Genomic DNA, 15,248 nt, shown 5'->3' with positions numbered 1-15,248 from the left:
AATTTTTTTAAACACAACCAAGGATACATATATATATGTGGATGTGTATGTAGATATATATATATATATATATATATATATATGTATATCACATACGAGATCTTTGTAATACCATAGGGTGTAAATTTCTCAAGTATATAAGAACTTTTTACATCAAGTAAATTATAAATTTGTCTATGCGATTTATGGATTATTTTTTGGTTTGCATCTCTACAATATTACAAAAAAATTGAAGTAACATTTTGGTTTTTATTTTTGTCCCCGTTACTAACTTTGTCTAACTAAAGATCTTTAGTTAAGTGACATAATGTTTTCTACATAAAAGGGTAACATTATCATAAAACCTTGGTTTTTACAACTTATTTCACTTTTACTCTAACTCTTGCTCTTCCTCCTCCTCCTTTGTCTCCCTCAACCCCCCCCCCCTATCTCTCTCGCTGATCCCCACGTCTTCATTTGCATCTACTTATGCTGACATAGTTCCCTCTTTGTCCTCATCTAGTGTTGCTCTTTGTCGCCCTCGCGGTTAATTGTTTCGGTTTTTTCTATTTCACCCATATTCTCAACCCTTTCCAATTTATCTGTGGCGCACTTGTCGTCAACTCTTTCCAACTTATATGTGTCGCCCTTGTCGTCTACTGCTCTTTGTGTTTGGAATGTGGCGGTAGGTGGTGGTTGTCCTAAGGGTAAATGTATCGATAGTGGGTGGCGGTTGGTGGTGGACCTTGATAAGGAAGATCTGAAAGTGAATGCCATTTTTTCACACTATCGAAATTCTTTGAAAATGACTAGGAAAAAAACTGAAGTGACCATATGTAAGAGCACATGATATCATTTAACATGAGCAATATGAACGAACTTAGCCACATGGACTAAAACTAAAACTAAATGGTATATGAGGTCATCTTTGTAATAAATGAATTGTAAGAGTGGAAAAACCCATAAAATACAGGGTATGAAATCCGTCATTTACTCTGTAACATAATATTTAGTCATTAAGATGTAAAATAATTATAAAAAATGCTATGTCGGAAGTGCATTATTTACCATATAATAAAATATTTGAAAAAAGAACGAGTTATTAAATATCAAATTTCATTCATTAATGCAAATATTTTAAGATTTAATGTTATAAATTATTATAGCCCAAGTAAAATTTTCCAAGTACTATGAACTTCCCGGTTTAAAACCCCCCCACGCCTCTCACATCTCTCCCAAAACTATTCAAATGACGATGATGATATCTATAAATTTGTGCATTATCCCGCTCCTCCACGATTGAACTTTATAAAATTAGCTAATTATCAACTGATAAATAGTTCAAACACAAGATAAACATTGAATTATACTAATAAATTACGTCTTTATTTTATTTTTTTAAATATTTAAATAATAATAAGATTTAGAATCAAACAAATTTATATTATTTAAAATTATTTTTAAAAGGGAGTTTTATTCAAATTTTTTTCTCTTGCTTTACGATTAAAATTTTAGCATGGAATAGAAAAACAATTATATATAATATTCATATCTCACCTCCTCACTCAAACCCTCCTCCCTCCTAACTCCAACCCCCTCTCTTTATCTCCCATTTTTTTAGTTCTCACCTTGTTCTTCTTTTTTGTCTCCGTCTTTCTTCCTTGGCTTCGTCACTCCATTTCTTCTTCTCAAGGTAATTTCTCTCTCTCTCTCTCTCTCTCTCTCTATATATATATATAGGTATAGGTATAGATATAGATATAGATATAGAAATGGATATAATTATATGAGTATATTCTCTTTTCAACTACAACCTAGATGCCTTTATTTGGCCTACGACTATAAATACACCCTAATGTTTTGATTTCTTCTCAACCATTTTAGTCTTCATAAAGCTCTTCTGCAATTTAGCCATCTCTCTCTCTCTCTCTCTCTCTCTCTCTCTTGCGAAGAAGGTGAGACACAAGCACGTGAATTAGTCTTTACGATCATATATATGTTTGCGTTTTTGAGTTGTTAAATGTTAATTCTTTGTTTTCTTGACGTGCATAAGAATAAATGGCAGAATACGAGAGAAAGGAGGAATTCATCTCCAAAAATGGCCATGAACATGAGGTAATGGTGTGAACTTTCTTCTTGGCATCTTCTTGTTTCCCCTTCAATGTGAAACAAACGATCGAATTTTTAATTTTATATTTCACGACTTGTTTCTTTTTTAAATCTTTTGACTTCATATATATTATATTTAAATTGGAAGTAAAATTCAAAGAAAAAAAAATCCATAAATCTAAAAAATGGTTAAATTTTTTGGAACAAATAAATACATTAAAAACCACCTAATTGTATTTTTTTCATAATTAAATTATCTTTTAAATTAATAATTGGTGGTTCTAAAGAACACATGATACATGACTCAAATTAAATATCATTGGAATTTCAAATATATATATATATATATATATATTGGCATTTGATATACCTACCCATTCTCTTCTAATTAAATAAAGTCATTTTTAATAAATTAAATTCAAAATCGGCATGTATGCAATATAAAAGTCAGAAAATGAATGTTAGTTCTTTAAGGGGGGTGTTGTTTTTTATACGAGTTTCCAAAACTTTTGCATAATCTTATCGTTTCACCGTCTATTTGCAATTACGTATATTAGGTCTCAAAGGGTTGCCATAATACATGCACACGTATCTTGATTCGGTATAAATTTATTTCTATATATAGTATTATCATGCATCAATTCACCGTTTTTATAGAAAATATTGTACGAATCTTTAATTTTGTCACGTCTTCCTTGGAAACTAGCTTTGAAAAATGAGTTATTTCGAAAAACAAGATAACATATAGTTTATAAATCAAGTTATTAACGAAAATATCTTATCATATACATACAAAAAACGTAAATGTTTATAAAAAAAAGAAATTGCGTTATATGTTTCTAGGGGTCCTAGAACTAAATTAATCACGTGGCAAGTGGCCTACCATATTAGTATATAGGTGGTCCATAATTATGTGATTTCTTTTTATTTTGGCCAATTAAGTTCGAGGGTAATATAGTCATTTCACATGTTTGAGATACATCATATGTTGTTGGGATGTCAAGTGAATCATGTGGATTGCCCCTTGCAAAGAAAAAGACTTGCTATTCAATATTATACACTTGATCACAACAAGGTGAAATTTTGAATATCATATTTGGTTTTTTAGTAAATTTTAAAATACTGGTTTAATAAACTTAACCTAAGACTTGCGTGTTTTGCAGTGTGTGTCTGAATATAATTTTTGTCGATTCTGTCGAGATCATGTTTTTAATTTTGTCTGGATCATGTAAAATAGATACTTGTAGATAACAATTTGTTGATTTTATTATAATTGTTAAAGAAAATGTTCTTTAATTTTAAAAGCTAAAACTGGGCCGATTTTATATTCGTTATGATCTAATCATGTTTGATAGGTCTCGATGATATTTTTTTTAGTCTTTTAAATAAGTCTTATTATATCTGTTTATATTACTTGTAGGAGACGACAATGGGACAAAAATATGGAGGACTAGTACCAAAGAAGAAACCCTTAATATCGAAGGCATGCCAAATTACTATTTTAGCCATCTCATTTAAGTGTATCATACCCCCCTCTTACCAATTTACTAATATTTCCCTCATATTTTATTATTTTATTTATTGGGCCAGGACCATGAACGTGCTTTCTTTGATTCAGCCGATTGGGCCTTATGCAAGGTAGCATTCTAAATTGATTAATGAGCTTATATGGCCCACGTTGATGGGCCTGCTTGGCCCAAATAATGAGCTTATTTCAATATCCAAATTAATGGGATGAATCTTTACGTTTTATTTTGATCAACAGCAAGGTGCAGGAATAAATGAGAAATCAACAATAGCTATAGAGACGTTGCGACCAAAATTAGAGGTATTTATACTATATTATAAAGTATTTGATAAAAAAAATTAAAAATCATTTTTTATGCATGAAGTATTGTATATTACTTAAAATTCAATATTACAAGTAAGTTATGTATAAGTACAACTTATTAAAATTTCATGTTTGAATTCGCGTAACTAACTGCGGATAAACATAAAATTAGAGGATAAACATCTCATTTGAAAATATAAAAAATCTAAAATATAATTAGAATAATTTATCGAATTCTAACAAAATAATTAATTATTATCTTTATAAGAAAACTATATTATTAACCCAAATATAAATTACTTCGTTATTAAACCTAAATTAAATTATAATAAAAAAATTTGAATTAAAAAATTACACAAAAAATAAGAATTTTAAATAGTTAATTTGATACTAATATCGATATATTTTTGTCAAATTTTTATGATATCTTCAAATTTATATTTTATTCAAAAATAAAAACATTATCGCTTTTTCAAAATCACATAAGACCATACTATAACATCGACTGAGATAAAGAATAAAATGAAATATTAAAATCAAGATGTATCTCACTGGATTGCGCGAGTACTCTTCTAGTTTTTAATTGAAGTGGTTAAGTTTTAGAAATTTCAAACGTTTGAAGAAAATAAGAAAGAATTTTGAAATGAGAAATGGTAGGTTTGTTTGTTAACCGTGGATGTCCGAGATAGCTTGTGCATACATCGACTAATCTCAGAAACCCTGAAGAAAAGTAAAAAAGATGCCCAATGGCTTTGTAGGACTCGGATCGGTGACCTAATGAGAAATAATAGTTACAATGATTGTGTCTTGTTATATAGAGACTGATATGATTCAAATTATTGTGCTAAATGCAGAGAACACCTCGTCAACGTTTGCCTCCTAGACGACCTACTTGTGTATCAGGAAGGGACAACCATGTGAGTTTTTATTCATTGATAAAACATCACTTTTACATGTCGTTTTCAACTTTCGTAAATAATTTATCTTTATTATATCTTGATTTGTTTATCGAAGTTTTGCTTTCTTTGTTTCTTGAATTGACCTTTTTAGGGAGAGTAAGAGGTGTATAAATTTCAGAAAAGGGACTTCAAGGCTTGCTCGCGGGCCGATGATGATTTGAGTTAAGGATAAAACTTCTTTTACAATGTTGGACTAGTGAAATCCAATACACTAAACAACTTTTAATGCATGAGGTACATGCTAATGCAATATCAAAATTGGTTTTGGCGATTTGAATGCTAGAAAAAAGTTTACTGTACATTATTCAAGTGGCAGATAGTTTCTCGACTACAAAAACATTTCTATTTGGCTAAACAATTGTGAATGTCGTGTACTTTCTTTCTTGTTAACTATTGTTCTTACAAATACTGAAATGAATGCAATCATGAAAGTAGTATATGAGACTGAAAATAAAAAGGTTGAGGGTGTAGTAAATGTTTCACTGTCAATTGCCGATATCAAAATTCAATATGTATTTCTAAAAATTGAATCTCAAATCAAGAATCGTTTCTCTCTCCTCGTGGACCAAGTCAAGTGCTAGAGGAAATATGTCGTTTTGGCTGTATGTATGTATTTTGTTGGTGTTATCCACCAAAGCCTTTGTAGAAACACTAATTATGGGTTGTTTGTTTACCTCTTAATAGTTCTATTAAGAGGCAACATCTGAATCATTAAGAAGTGAATCTTGTTTGACAAAATAAAAGTCTGACTCTTAATGGTTCTAAAACTCTCTGAATGATTTTGTATCCTGAGTCTCCCTTAACCATTAAGAGCCCTTATTTCATTGTACACAATTACCAAACAATTATATTTCATTTTGCATTATATCATGAGAAATTCTTAATCATTTTAACAACTTAATCATTCTGCACCAAATCATTCAAGAATTACCAAACAACCCCTAAACAATGCAAGGAAGACATATTTGAAAGGGGATTTTGCATTCAAGTAGTTAGCCATAGCCACAGTAGTGGAACACCATAAATTATGTTACACATCCATTGCAACTTATTATCGTATTTAGCTCAACCCTCAATTATGAATTGCAAAATTTAAGTATTCTCTTAATTGGTATATATTTTTTATTTTCTTGGTTATATTTAAAAAAAAATTAATTGGTCTTAAAAAGTCTAAAAATTTAAAAACTTAATTGTTCAAAATATAAAAAGATATTATCTTTTTTTACCTTAATTTTATCATATTATTCGATTTTACAGATTAAAAAATTATATTTAATTGCTTTTTAAAAGTCTAAAAACTTATTTAACCAAAAAATAATCTAAAATTCTATTTCTCAAGATGAAAAATCATTTGAATTTTTATGAATAAACAACAACAAAATATTGAAAGAAAAAAACAACAATTATATACGTTAGGTTGAAGAGCCGGTTATTTTTTATTTTGATTTATCTGGCGGTTCGCTCCACCAAAAAGTCCCGGCAGTCCGGTTCAATTTTGGCTGAATCTTTCAAGTTTTAACCTTCCGAAACTTGGCAATCCAAACCGGCGGTGCATTTGTCGGAGGCATGAGACGCCTCTCTGCTCTGGCTTCTAGGGCTGAATTAATCCCGAATCATTTTGTACCCAAGAGACAAAACCAGTCAAGGATTCAATCCAGTTCTTCATCTGAGCTCATAAACCCTTCAATCAGCACCACTGATTTCACCGCAACAGGTAAGTTTTCTTCAATTAACCCTCAATTAAAAACCGCCACTCATAAACCCCTTGATCATCGGTACATTTCTCAGATACTTTCAAGAAAAGATTGGTATCTTCTGCTAAACGATGAGCTAAAATCCAATAAAATTAGCTTAAACCCTCGGAACATTGTGAGTGTGTTGCAGAATCAGGAAAACCCATTACACAATTTGATTTTTTATTTGTGGGTTTCGGATATTAATCCTCTACTTGCGAAGAATCAATCGGTTCGCGGTGTTTTAGCAAATACCCTTTACTATAAAGGTCCGGTTTTGTTATCGAAGGAGCTTATTGAACTTATTAGGAGTTCTGGGTGTAGTGTCACAGAGGATTCACTTTGTATTTTAATAAGCAGTTGGGGAAGATTAGGTTTAGCCAAGTATTGTGCTCAGATATTTGATCAGATTTCTTTTTTAGGCCTTACTCCTAGTACCAGGTTGTATAATGCAGTGATTGATGCGTTGGTGAAGTCGAATGCACTTGACTTGGCATATTTGAAATTCCAACAAATGAAGGCGGACAGATGCAATCCGGATAGGTTTACCTATAACTTCCTCATCCATGGAGTCTGCAAAGTTGGAGTCGTAGATGAAGCGTCACGATTAGTTAAACAAATGCAAGAAATGGGATATCTGCCGAATGTTTTTACATATACAATACTCATTGATGGGTATTGTAACGCAAAAAGGATTGAAGAAGCCTTTAAGATTTTGGAGAGAATGAAGGAGAGTAACGTGAGACCTAATGATGCTACTTTTAGATCATTGGTTAATGGGATATTTCGTAATGCTCCTGCACTCGAGGCTTTTAAATTAATGTCTGATTTTGTGGAGAAAGAACATGACTTGCCTATAGCAGTCTGCGAATCTGTTTTGGTTTGTCTTTCGAGCAATTCTTTGCCTAAAGAAACTGCTGTTTTCTTGAAGAAAATCATTGAGAGAGGTTATGTTCCTGATACTATGACGATTAACATCGCTATAACTTGTTTACTTAAGGGATCTGATCTCATGGAAACATGTGATATCGTTGATAGTTTGATTGGAAAAGGTATGATACTTGGATTCAATACTTATCTTCTTCTGGTTGAATCTTTATACAAGAATGAGAGAATTTTGGAGGGAAATCGGTATCTAAATCAGATTCTTGAAAAGGGGCTATTGACCAATGTTATCTCGTATAACATGATAATTGACAGTTATTGCAAGTCGGGTATGATTGATATGGCAATGAGAACTTTTCTGGATATGCTTCAGCATCGTATTTCTCCTAATCTTGTTACTTTTAACACTCTCTTATCGTGGCATTGCAAGGCTGGTGATATGAGTGAAGCACGCGAGCTTCTTAAGATGCTCCTAGAACGTGGTTTTAAACCCGACACCTATACTTTCAGTTCACTGATCCATGGTCTTTGTAGGACCCATCAAATTGATGACGCTCTTGATTGTTTAAACGAGATGGTTGATTGGGGTGTTCATCCGAATGCTATAACCTATAATATCCTGATCCGTTCATTGTGTATTATTGGTGATGTTTTTAAAGCAAAGGCTTTGATGAAGAAGATGCAAATGAATGGGGTAAAGCCAGATGTTTTTTCTTTCAATGCTTTGATTCAGAACTTTTGTAGGATGAAGAAGGTCGAGAAGGCACAGAGGGTCCTCTTGACGATGTTGACTTTAGGTTTGACTCCAGATAACTTCACTTATAGTGCTTTCATTAAGATGTTGACAGATTTGGGGAGGTATAAAGAAGCTAAAGAGTTGTTCTCATCAATGGAAGCTAATGAATGTATCCCTGATTCTTATACATGTAATTTGTTTATTGATGCTTTAGTTCAGTCTGCTAGGTTCAGTGAGGCCCGGGATATCTTTTTGAAGTATAAAGAGAGGGGAATTGTGTTGAAACCCATCTCGATTCTATAAAGAAATTTTACAATCGACTCAAAGTTTATTCGATCTCTTTGTACCTTCGGCTTTGATAATTGTACATCCTGGAGTTAATTTGCAGCCACATTGCTGGTTTCATTCTGCAGTACATCAAGCTCAAGGTATGTAGCATCAATTTAACTATATAATGATCGATAAACTCGAGTGTTATCCTTCTTTCTTGCACCTATGTTCTTATCAGTACATATTATGTTTTGTATTCAGTTGGAAGTTACTATGTTCATGGAAGTTGTAACATTGCATTTTTGGAAAGTCTTCAAGAGTGATTATAGTTACCCATTGTTACATGAGAAAAGATTGATGGCATTGATTTAGGTGTAGAAGATTGGCTTATATTGTTGAATGGTATTTTGGACTTTTCAGAAATAGTCAAATACTTTGGGTCAAAATTACGAATTGTTCCAAGGCTCATCCATGGTTTGCAGATAGCTGCATAAGAGTGAGCTTACCGAGTCTTTTGTGTTTGCTGCTACTCCCTCTGTTTCCTTTTTATGGATAGTATTCGATCCAAGTTTATTTTGTGGCCTTTTTAGTAACGATGATTTGGTGTTGTCAACTTTGATTTTGGTTCACTGCTTTTGTTCATTTTTGGCCTCATTAAGTGATATTTTGGACATCTGATCGATAGTTAAACAAGTTTATTAAGCTATGTTGCAAGTTAATATTTGCAACTTTTGTGGACTGAAGCATAATGATCTAATTGTGACATTCTTTCTTTATTGCCCGTTAAAAGTAAGATTTGACCTTTTGATCAAATAGGTCATTGTTGAGACTCAAAATAAATATATGCAAAATTTAGATGTATGATACCCTGTAACCCGTAACCTTTTTATTAGACATTATCATGGTATCGCCAATAAGCTCTAATTTTAGATCATCCTTATAAAATATGGATTCTAAAATATTGACTCATTTGACCATAAATTTCAAAACTTTGATTGGGGGAGGTTCCTGAAACTGCAAGAGATGAAAAAAAAAGTAAATTAGGTTTGATTTTGGCAAAAAGCTGAATGAAGAAAGGTTGGTGAGTTTCTTCAACTGCTCTTTCTTGTTAGTCAGCCTTAATCCAACCAAGATTTCTTGTTTCTTCTCATTTACCAATCAAATTTCCCAGAAATGTATTTTCCAACAGTTTCTTTGAATCTTCTTTTACACTATTATTAACAGTCTTGGTTGGTTTTACCAGCCAAGATGAATTTCTGTTCATCAATGTTGTAATAAATGGTAGACATAATTTGTTATATATGCTCATTGTTTCTGTCGAGTTACCAACATGGCTTCCTCAGTATTTGTTAAGCAATGGCTTTTAGCTATGATGCTGCTATTTATCGTTCTTTTCTGCTTCAAATCAGGTACCCTTCGATTAACAAGTGATAGATTCTGATTGAAACTTTTGTTTGATGAAAGTGATTTATTACAGGGAAAGCAGAAACGGGAATTGCTGGAACTGGGATTGGATATATACCTGAACCAGGTGGTGGAGCCAGAGACAGTGGTGGTGATGAACCTGAGGAGGTTATTGTGAAGGCCCTTGAATGTTTTAGTGATAAGCATGTAAGTGATCTTTTCACATCCTCAATTTTAAAGTTAACTATTTTATCCAAACAAATCAAGATTTAAGTGGTTAAGGATGTTAGACTTTTCCATCAAGGTCAAACGGAACAAATTTCAGTTCCAAATTTATACAAGTTTCCATGAGTAATCCTAGAATTAGATTGATCTTTATGAAGAGTACTACAGATCGAAAAAGATGGTGGTGTTAGATTTGTAGGAAAACCCCATCTACATTATGAATTCAAAGGGTATATGAGGTTTGACATCAAAAGCAAGAATCCATTTATCTTAATGGAGATCCTGAATCAACTCTATACCATTTTAAAGCAGATTTATAGCAGCTGTGAAGAGTCGTATAGGTTGACAGAGAGGGGTCAACTCAACGTGCCACCTGAGTTCGCTGATGAATACTGTAACGGGCCATGCCTAAAGGAGACACACCTCGTGCTCAACTGCATTAATGATATCCTTACACACTTTGTTTTTTACAATCATGCTACCATAAAGGACGTGAAGGAAACGATCAAAGTGGGCTGTGGCTATGGCCCACATAGAGGTACATGTGATTGGCTTTTTGAACCATTTCTTTCAAAATAACCATCTTTCCTATAAAAATGAGGCATAAATGAGCTATTTTGGACAATTTGTGGGAATACAAATGCCAAAAAGACAATAGTACAGGCAGTTTCTTTTTCAAAGTTGTCTATTTTGGACAATTTGTGGGAATACAAGTGCAACAAGAAGTCTGCAATGAAATATACTTGTTTTTTGCAGGTGATTTCAACGTGGCTGAGCACATTGAAAGCAATTCATATCAGCATTTGCACCCCATTTTGTTTGGTGTTACATCTTTGATTCTTCTTTGTAGTCTATTATTGTTCTGATCATTTGCAGGCTTGTTTATGTGTAAAATGTATTGGGTGATGAGAGAGAGGGAGAGAGGTATTTGTACTTTACGTAGAACAATCTGCATGTATATTAACGAAAATATGAAGTATGATGATGTATTTTGCCAACTTTTATGTAATTTAAGTATCTATTTGTCAGATGTTTTTGGTATATTATGTATGGGTTAGGCTCCAACGAAAACAATGAATGAATAAGAAAACATGGTAACGATCAAATTACATGTGATTTTATGCTACAATCACATGCCATTCTGCGATGTAACGATCAAATTACTCTTGTGTTGACAGTGCTTTGTAATCGCATGTGGTTTTAGTGTAAAATCACATGTGTTTTCTTATTTTGACCATGTTTTCGTTGGAAACTCATATTTATGCATGTTATGTGAAATGTGGACATGGGCTAATTAAGGTGATGTCATGCAGTAGGCGTAGATCATATTTATGTTACGATACAATCATAATTAAAACAATACACACCGAAAATATGTTACAACTGGGATAACATCCCCAAATTTTGGCAAGCGCCAAGTTTACTAAAACGTGTGTTAATTGGAATAAAACATCAAAACTGAAACAATCATGCTTTATTTAAAATTAAAATTGATACTAGGAATAAAAATTTAAATTATTTATATCACTATAAATAGTATTCATATTTTAATACAATTTTAACATTCAAACAACCTTTTTATTAAATTCATCATCTAAGTACTTAAAAGGTAAATTGCTTTCATTATTGAGTATAATTAGTATATTAAATGGGTTTAAATGTTTTAACATAATCAAATAATCACATTTAGCATAACTTCCAAACTTTTTCGGGTTTGGGCCAGAGTTTTTCAAGCCCGTATTTTAGTAAGCAAGAAAAACTAGGGTTTTTGAAAGCCGGGTCAAGCCGGTTTTGGGTTTGAAAGAAGGTCGGTCAGATTTTTTCAGATGAGACTTTAACTAGGAATAGAAAAAAATTAGTCTAATCGAGCTTTAAGGTCGAGCCTAGGCTTCAGCTCTTTAGATTTAAACGTTTTCGTGTGCATTTCTAATTTTCTATCCGCAACTTCCAAGTTCCAACTAATAACTTCTTAATCCGTGAGCTTACTTTCAAGACTTGACAAACATAGTCCTTCATTTGACTTTTTCATTACAAATGGTTCAAAAATTTGGGTGTTACATACCATTGTCCAACTATGAACTCATCTTTTAGATGGTATTGATGAATTCATTCATTTATACAATTTGTTTTTTCATTATATATCTACATTGATTAAATGAGATTCGTACACTCTTTACTCTTACAATATACAATATATACATGCTACATGCATTATATAATGAATACATGTATCTCTTTCTCAGGGCCGGTCCTAAGATTTTTTATGTTCCATGCGAAAAAAATAAAAAATACCCCTAAGCCTATTTTTTAAGCCAATAAAATAACGAAACATGCGATTTTTTAAAGAGTTTGGAACCTAGTCAAGCTAAGTGTCTCATCTCCATGTTGATTTTTAGTAATTATAATAAAAAAAATACAATTTGGGGGGGGGGGGGGGAACCCTAATACAAAATATAGAATGATAAAAAGATAAATCTTAGATTAAGATTGTGCTTCCTTCTTTTCCGGTTTTCCCTTTTTCAAATTGAAATTAGTAAAATAGAAACTTTATTTCAATATATGAAACTTAAAAGAAAAGGAAAACTACATTTCGTTTTTAACTAAAATAGTAAATCACATCCAAATTACTGTCATAATAAGCAAAAAGTAAAACTCAAAAAGTTACAGGTGTAACATTTAAAGTCTGAGGGCCTATTTGTTAGCAGCTTAATGAGACTAACAACTTATTCGCTCAACTATGCATGATTGTTTCGTAGTGGCTTAATGATATAGAAAGTGACTTATCCAGTAAGCTTCTAGGGGGAGGTTTATATAGAAAGCAAGTTTACTTTTCTAAACATGTCCCTTCTAACTAAAAAAACGCTCCTTACATCTATGAAAAAACTCTCCTTACATCTATGAAAAAACTCTCCTAAACAAAAACTTTTCCAACTTATACAAACAGATTAATCCATACAGACAACTTTATCCATATAAAACTTAATAAAAAACCAATCAAACGGCCCCTAAATCTAATGTGGTAATGTCAAACCTTAAAGTAAACAAAAGCCAAAAGAACAATGATAAATTGTAAAATTCATAATCTATGTTACTATGCATTGTAAAGAACAAGTGCCCAATAATTAAGATAATATCACAATATTTTGTTAATGTTGTGCAGCGTGCTCCAGCTATGTCGATACAGTGATGTGCTCATGTACATTGCAAATTTCAATTCTCATATATTTCAATATGCAAAAGGAAGACTTATTATCAAAATGACAAAAAACCCCTTAGCCGTAGCCTAGTAGGTCAGTAACCCACATGACCATACATGACACAACTTTATGATAATCAGTTAGAAATTTAGATTTTATTTTTGGAAAAAAAAAATTAAGATTCATAAATCATAATATGACTCACACAACAACTCGATAAGTTCAGTCAACTGTAGAAATCAGTCACTCGAGATTTTCATCTTTGATTTCTTGAATCTAATTTCATGACCGTTAATCAGCTGGAAACAAAACTCAATGTCTTGAAAATCGAAATAGTCGAACATTGAAGAACAATAGAAATTATATTGAGTTGTTGGAATGATGGCGCTAACCGATTCACGATGTGCATTCAATATCCATCCCTACTAGGCCTTGGACATGTTTTTAGAGTTAAAGCTGAATTGTCCAATTCCCAAATTTTTAAACCAAAACTAGTAATAGATGACAACTTGATCCCCCTTTAGGATTTGATGCCCTGTGCGACCGCACGGGCTACACGTGGCTAGGGCCGGCCCTGCTCTTTCTCCCATAATAATCAATCTAACAGAAAAACCATTAAAAAACACTTTATTAATTAGTACATATCGTTTATTATTATAAATGTCTTAAAATTTCAGTGATACTAAGGGGCCGTTTACCAAATATTTACTCGAGCAAGTGAACACCTAGTCATTTTACCTTACCGGATGAATATGATAAAGATCAAGAATCTTACTCGGTAAAAGCAAGACAAGGACCAAGAGTCTTACCTGGTAAGTGACGACGACGACATTACATTACCCAAATCAAGTAACTCTAAACTACGAAGTGGGTTTGCAATAAACTTGAAACCTTCACTTTATAGATAAAGCAATCTAGGTGGACATGGTATATCCGCCCAAGTGAATACTTGATTGGGAAGATATATAAGAACGACGAACCATGTCCTTGTGTATTTATAGAGTAAACGAGTTATAGACTTTCGATCATAGCTCTATAAATCGATGTTATAAACATAATAGGCATTCTTGATGAAATAAGAGAAACCACAAGCTACTTGAAATCTAAATCTGAGATGAAAGATCTTGGGAAAACTTGGTTTTGTCTATCTATTTGAGCTAGGACTACGAGTTTGTGGAATATCATTCCACCGATCCACATATGTCCAGAAAATGATCAAACGACTTAATATGGACAAAAAGCATTCAGTTAACACTCCAATGATCGGTCGAAGTGTTGGATATAAGGAAAAATCCATTTCGTCCAAAGGATGATGACAGAGAGGTGTTGGGAGTTGAAATTCTCTATCTAAGTGCAATAGTCGCATTATTATACGTAGCACAATGTACTCGACCATATATTGCATTCTCAGTGAACTTGTTAACTAAATTTAGCTTGGCGCCAACGCAAAGTCATTGGAATGGTATCAATAATATATTTCAAAACCTAAAAAAACCATCGACATGAGCTTATTTTTTCCCTACAAAGAAAAAAATGGGGTTACAATACTTGTTAAAAGTATTAACAAAGAAAGTGTTATCACATACAATGAAACCCAAAATGATATATTAGTAGGCTTTGTTGATGTTGGGTATCTTTCTGACCCATACAAAGGTCGTTCCCAAACAGGATATGTTTTTACAATTGGGAATACGATGATTTCTTGGGAATCTACCAAGCAAACCCTTGTAGCTATCATCTTGAACCATTAGAGGTTATTGTTCTACATGAAGCAGTTCGAGAGTGTATATGGCTAAGATCTGTCATTACACATATAAGATGAGCTAGTGGTTGGTGGTTTAAGTTCAACCACTCAAAATCTTGCATGCATATATGAATATAATGCAGCTTGTATCGAACAAATGAAAGTAGGATATATCA

General features: G+C 32.5%; 2 protein-coding genes across 10 annotated transcripts; both read left to right on the top strand.

Annotated features, from left to right (window-relative positions):
• Nucleotides 1–1,565: 1,565 nt before the first annotated feature.
• On the top strand, nt 1,566–5,265 carry LOC112521954. 4 transcript variants are annotated; one of them, XM_025130971.1, is made up of 8 exons: nt 1,567–1,672; nt 1,864–1,934; nt 2,033–2,094; nt 3,509–3,571; nt 3,679–3,726; nt 3,854–3,916; nt 4,774–4,836; nt 4,970–5,265. In XM_025130971.1, exons 3-8 carry the CDS (start codon nt 2,038–2,040, stop codon nt 4,976–4,978), a joined length of 303 nt encoding a protein of 100 aa, XP_024986739.1. In that variant the 5' UTR covers nt 1,567–1,672; nt 1,864–1,934; nt 2,033–2,037; the 3' UTR covers nt 4,979–5,265. The 4 variants fall into 4 exon arrangements, with proteins under 4 accessions (XP_024986742.1, XP_024986739.1, XP_024986741.1 ...); XM_025130974.1 differs by lacking the exon at nt 3,854–3,916 and having other exon boundaries at nt 1,566–1,672; XM_025130973.1 differs by lacking the exon at nt 1,864–1,934 and having other exon boundaries at nt 2,032–2,094.
• Nucleotides 5,266–6,424: 1,159 nt separating this feature from the next.
• Nucleotides 6,425–11,130, top strand: LOC112520651 (putative pentatricopeptide repeat-containing protein At3g16890, mitochondrial). 6 transcript variants are annotated; one of them, XM_025129078.1, is made up of 4 exons: nt 6,425–6,592; nt 7,034–8,660; nt 9,967–10,113; nt 10,441–10,531. In XM_025129078.1, exons 1-2 carry the CDS (start codon nt 6,445–6,447, stop codon nt 8,533–8,535), a joined length of 1,650 nt encoding a protein of 549 aa, XP_024984846.1. In that variant the 5' UTR covers nt 6,425–6,444; the 3' UTR covers nt 8,536–8,660; nt 9,967–10,113; nt 10,441–10,531. The 6 variants fall into 6 exon arrangements, with proteins under 6 accessions (XP_024984846.1, XP_024984845.1, XP_024984842.1 ...); XM_025129077.1 differs by having other exon boundaries at nt 6,425–8,293; nt 8,621–8,660; nt 9,980–10,113; XM_025129079.1 differs by lacking the exons at nt 6,425–6,592; nt 7,034–8,660 and adding exons at nt 9,656–9,911; nt 10,888–11,130 and having other exon boundaries at nt 9,980–10,113; nt 10,441–10,669.
• The last annotated feature ends 4,118 nt before the right edge of the window (nt 11,131–15,248 follow it).

The sequence above is a fragment of the Cynara cardunculus genome, assembly GCF_001531365.2.
Source record: "Cynara cardunculus var. scolymus isolate 2C chromosome LG 11, CcrdV1, whole genome shotgun sequence".
Lineage (NCBI taxonomy): Eukaryota > Viridiplantae > Streptophyta > Magnoliopsida > Asterales > Asteraceae > Cynara > Cynara cardunculus.
This window is presented reverse-complemented; position numbering and strand designations above follow the sequence as displayed.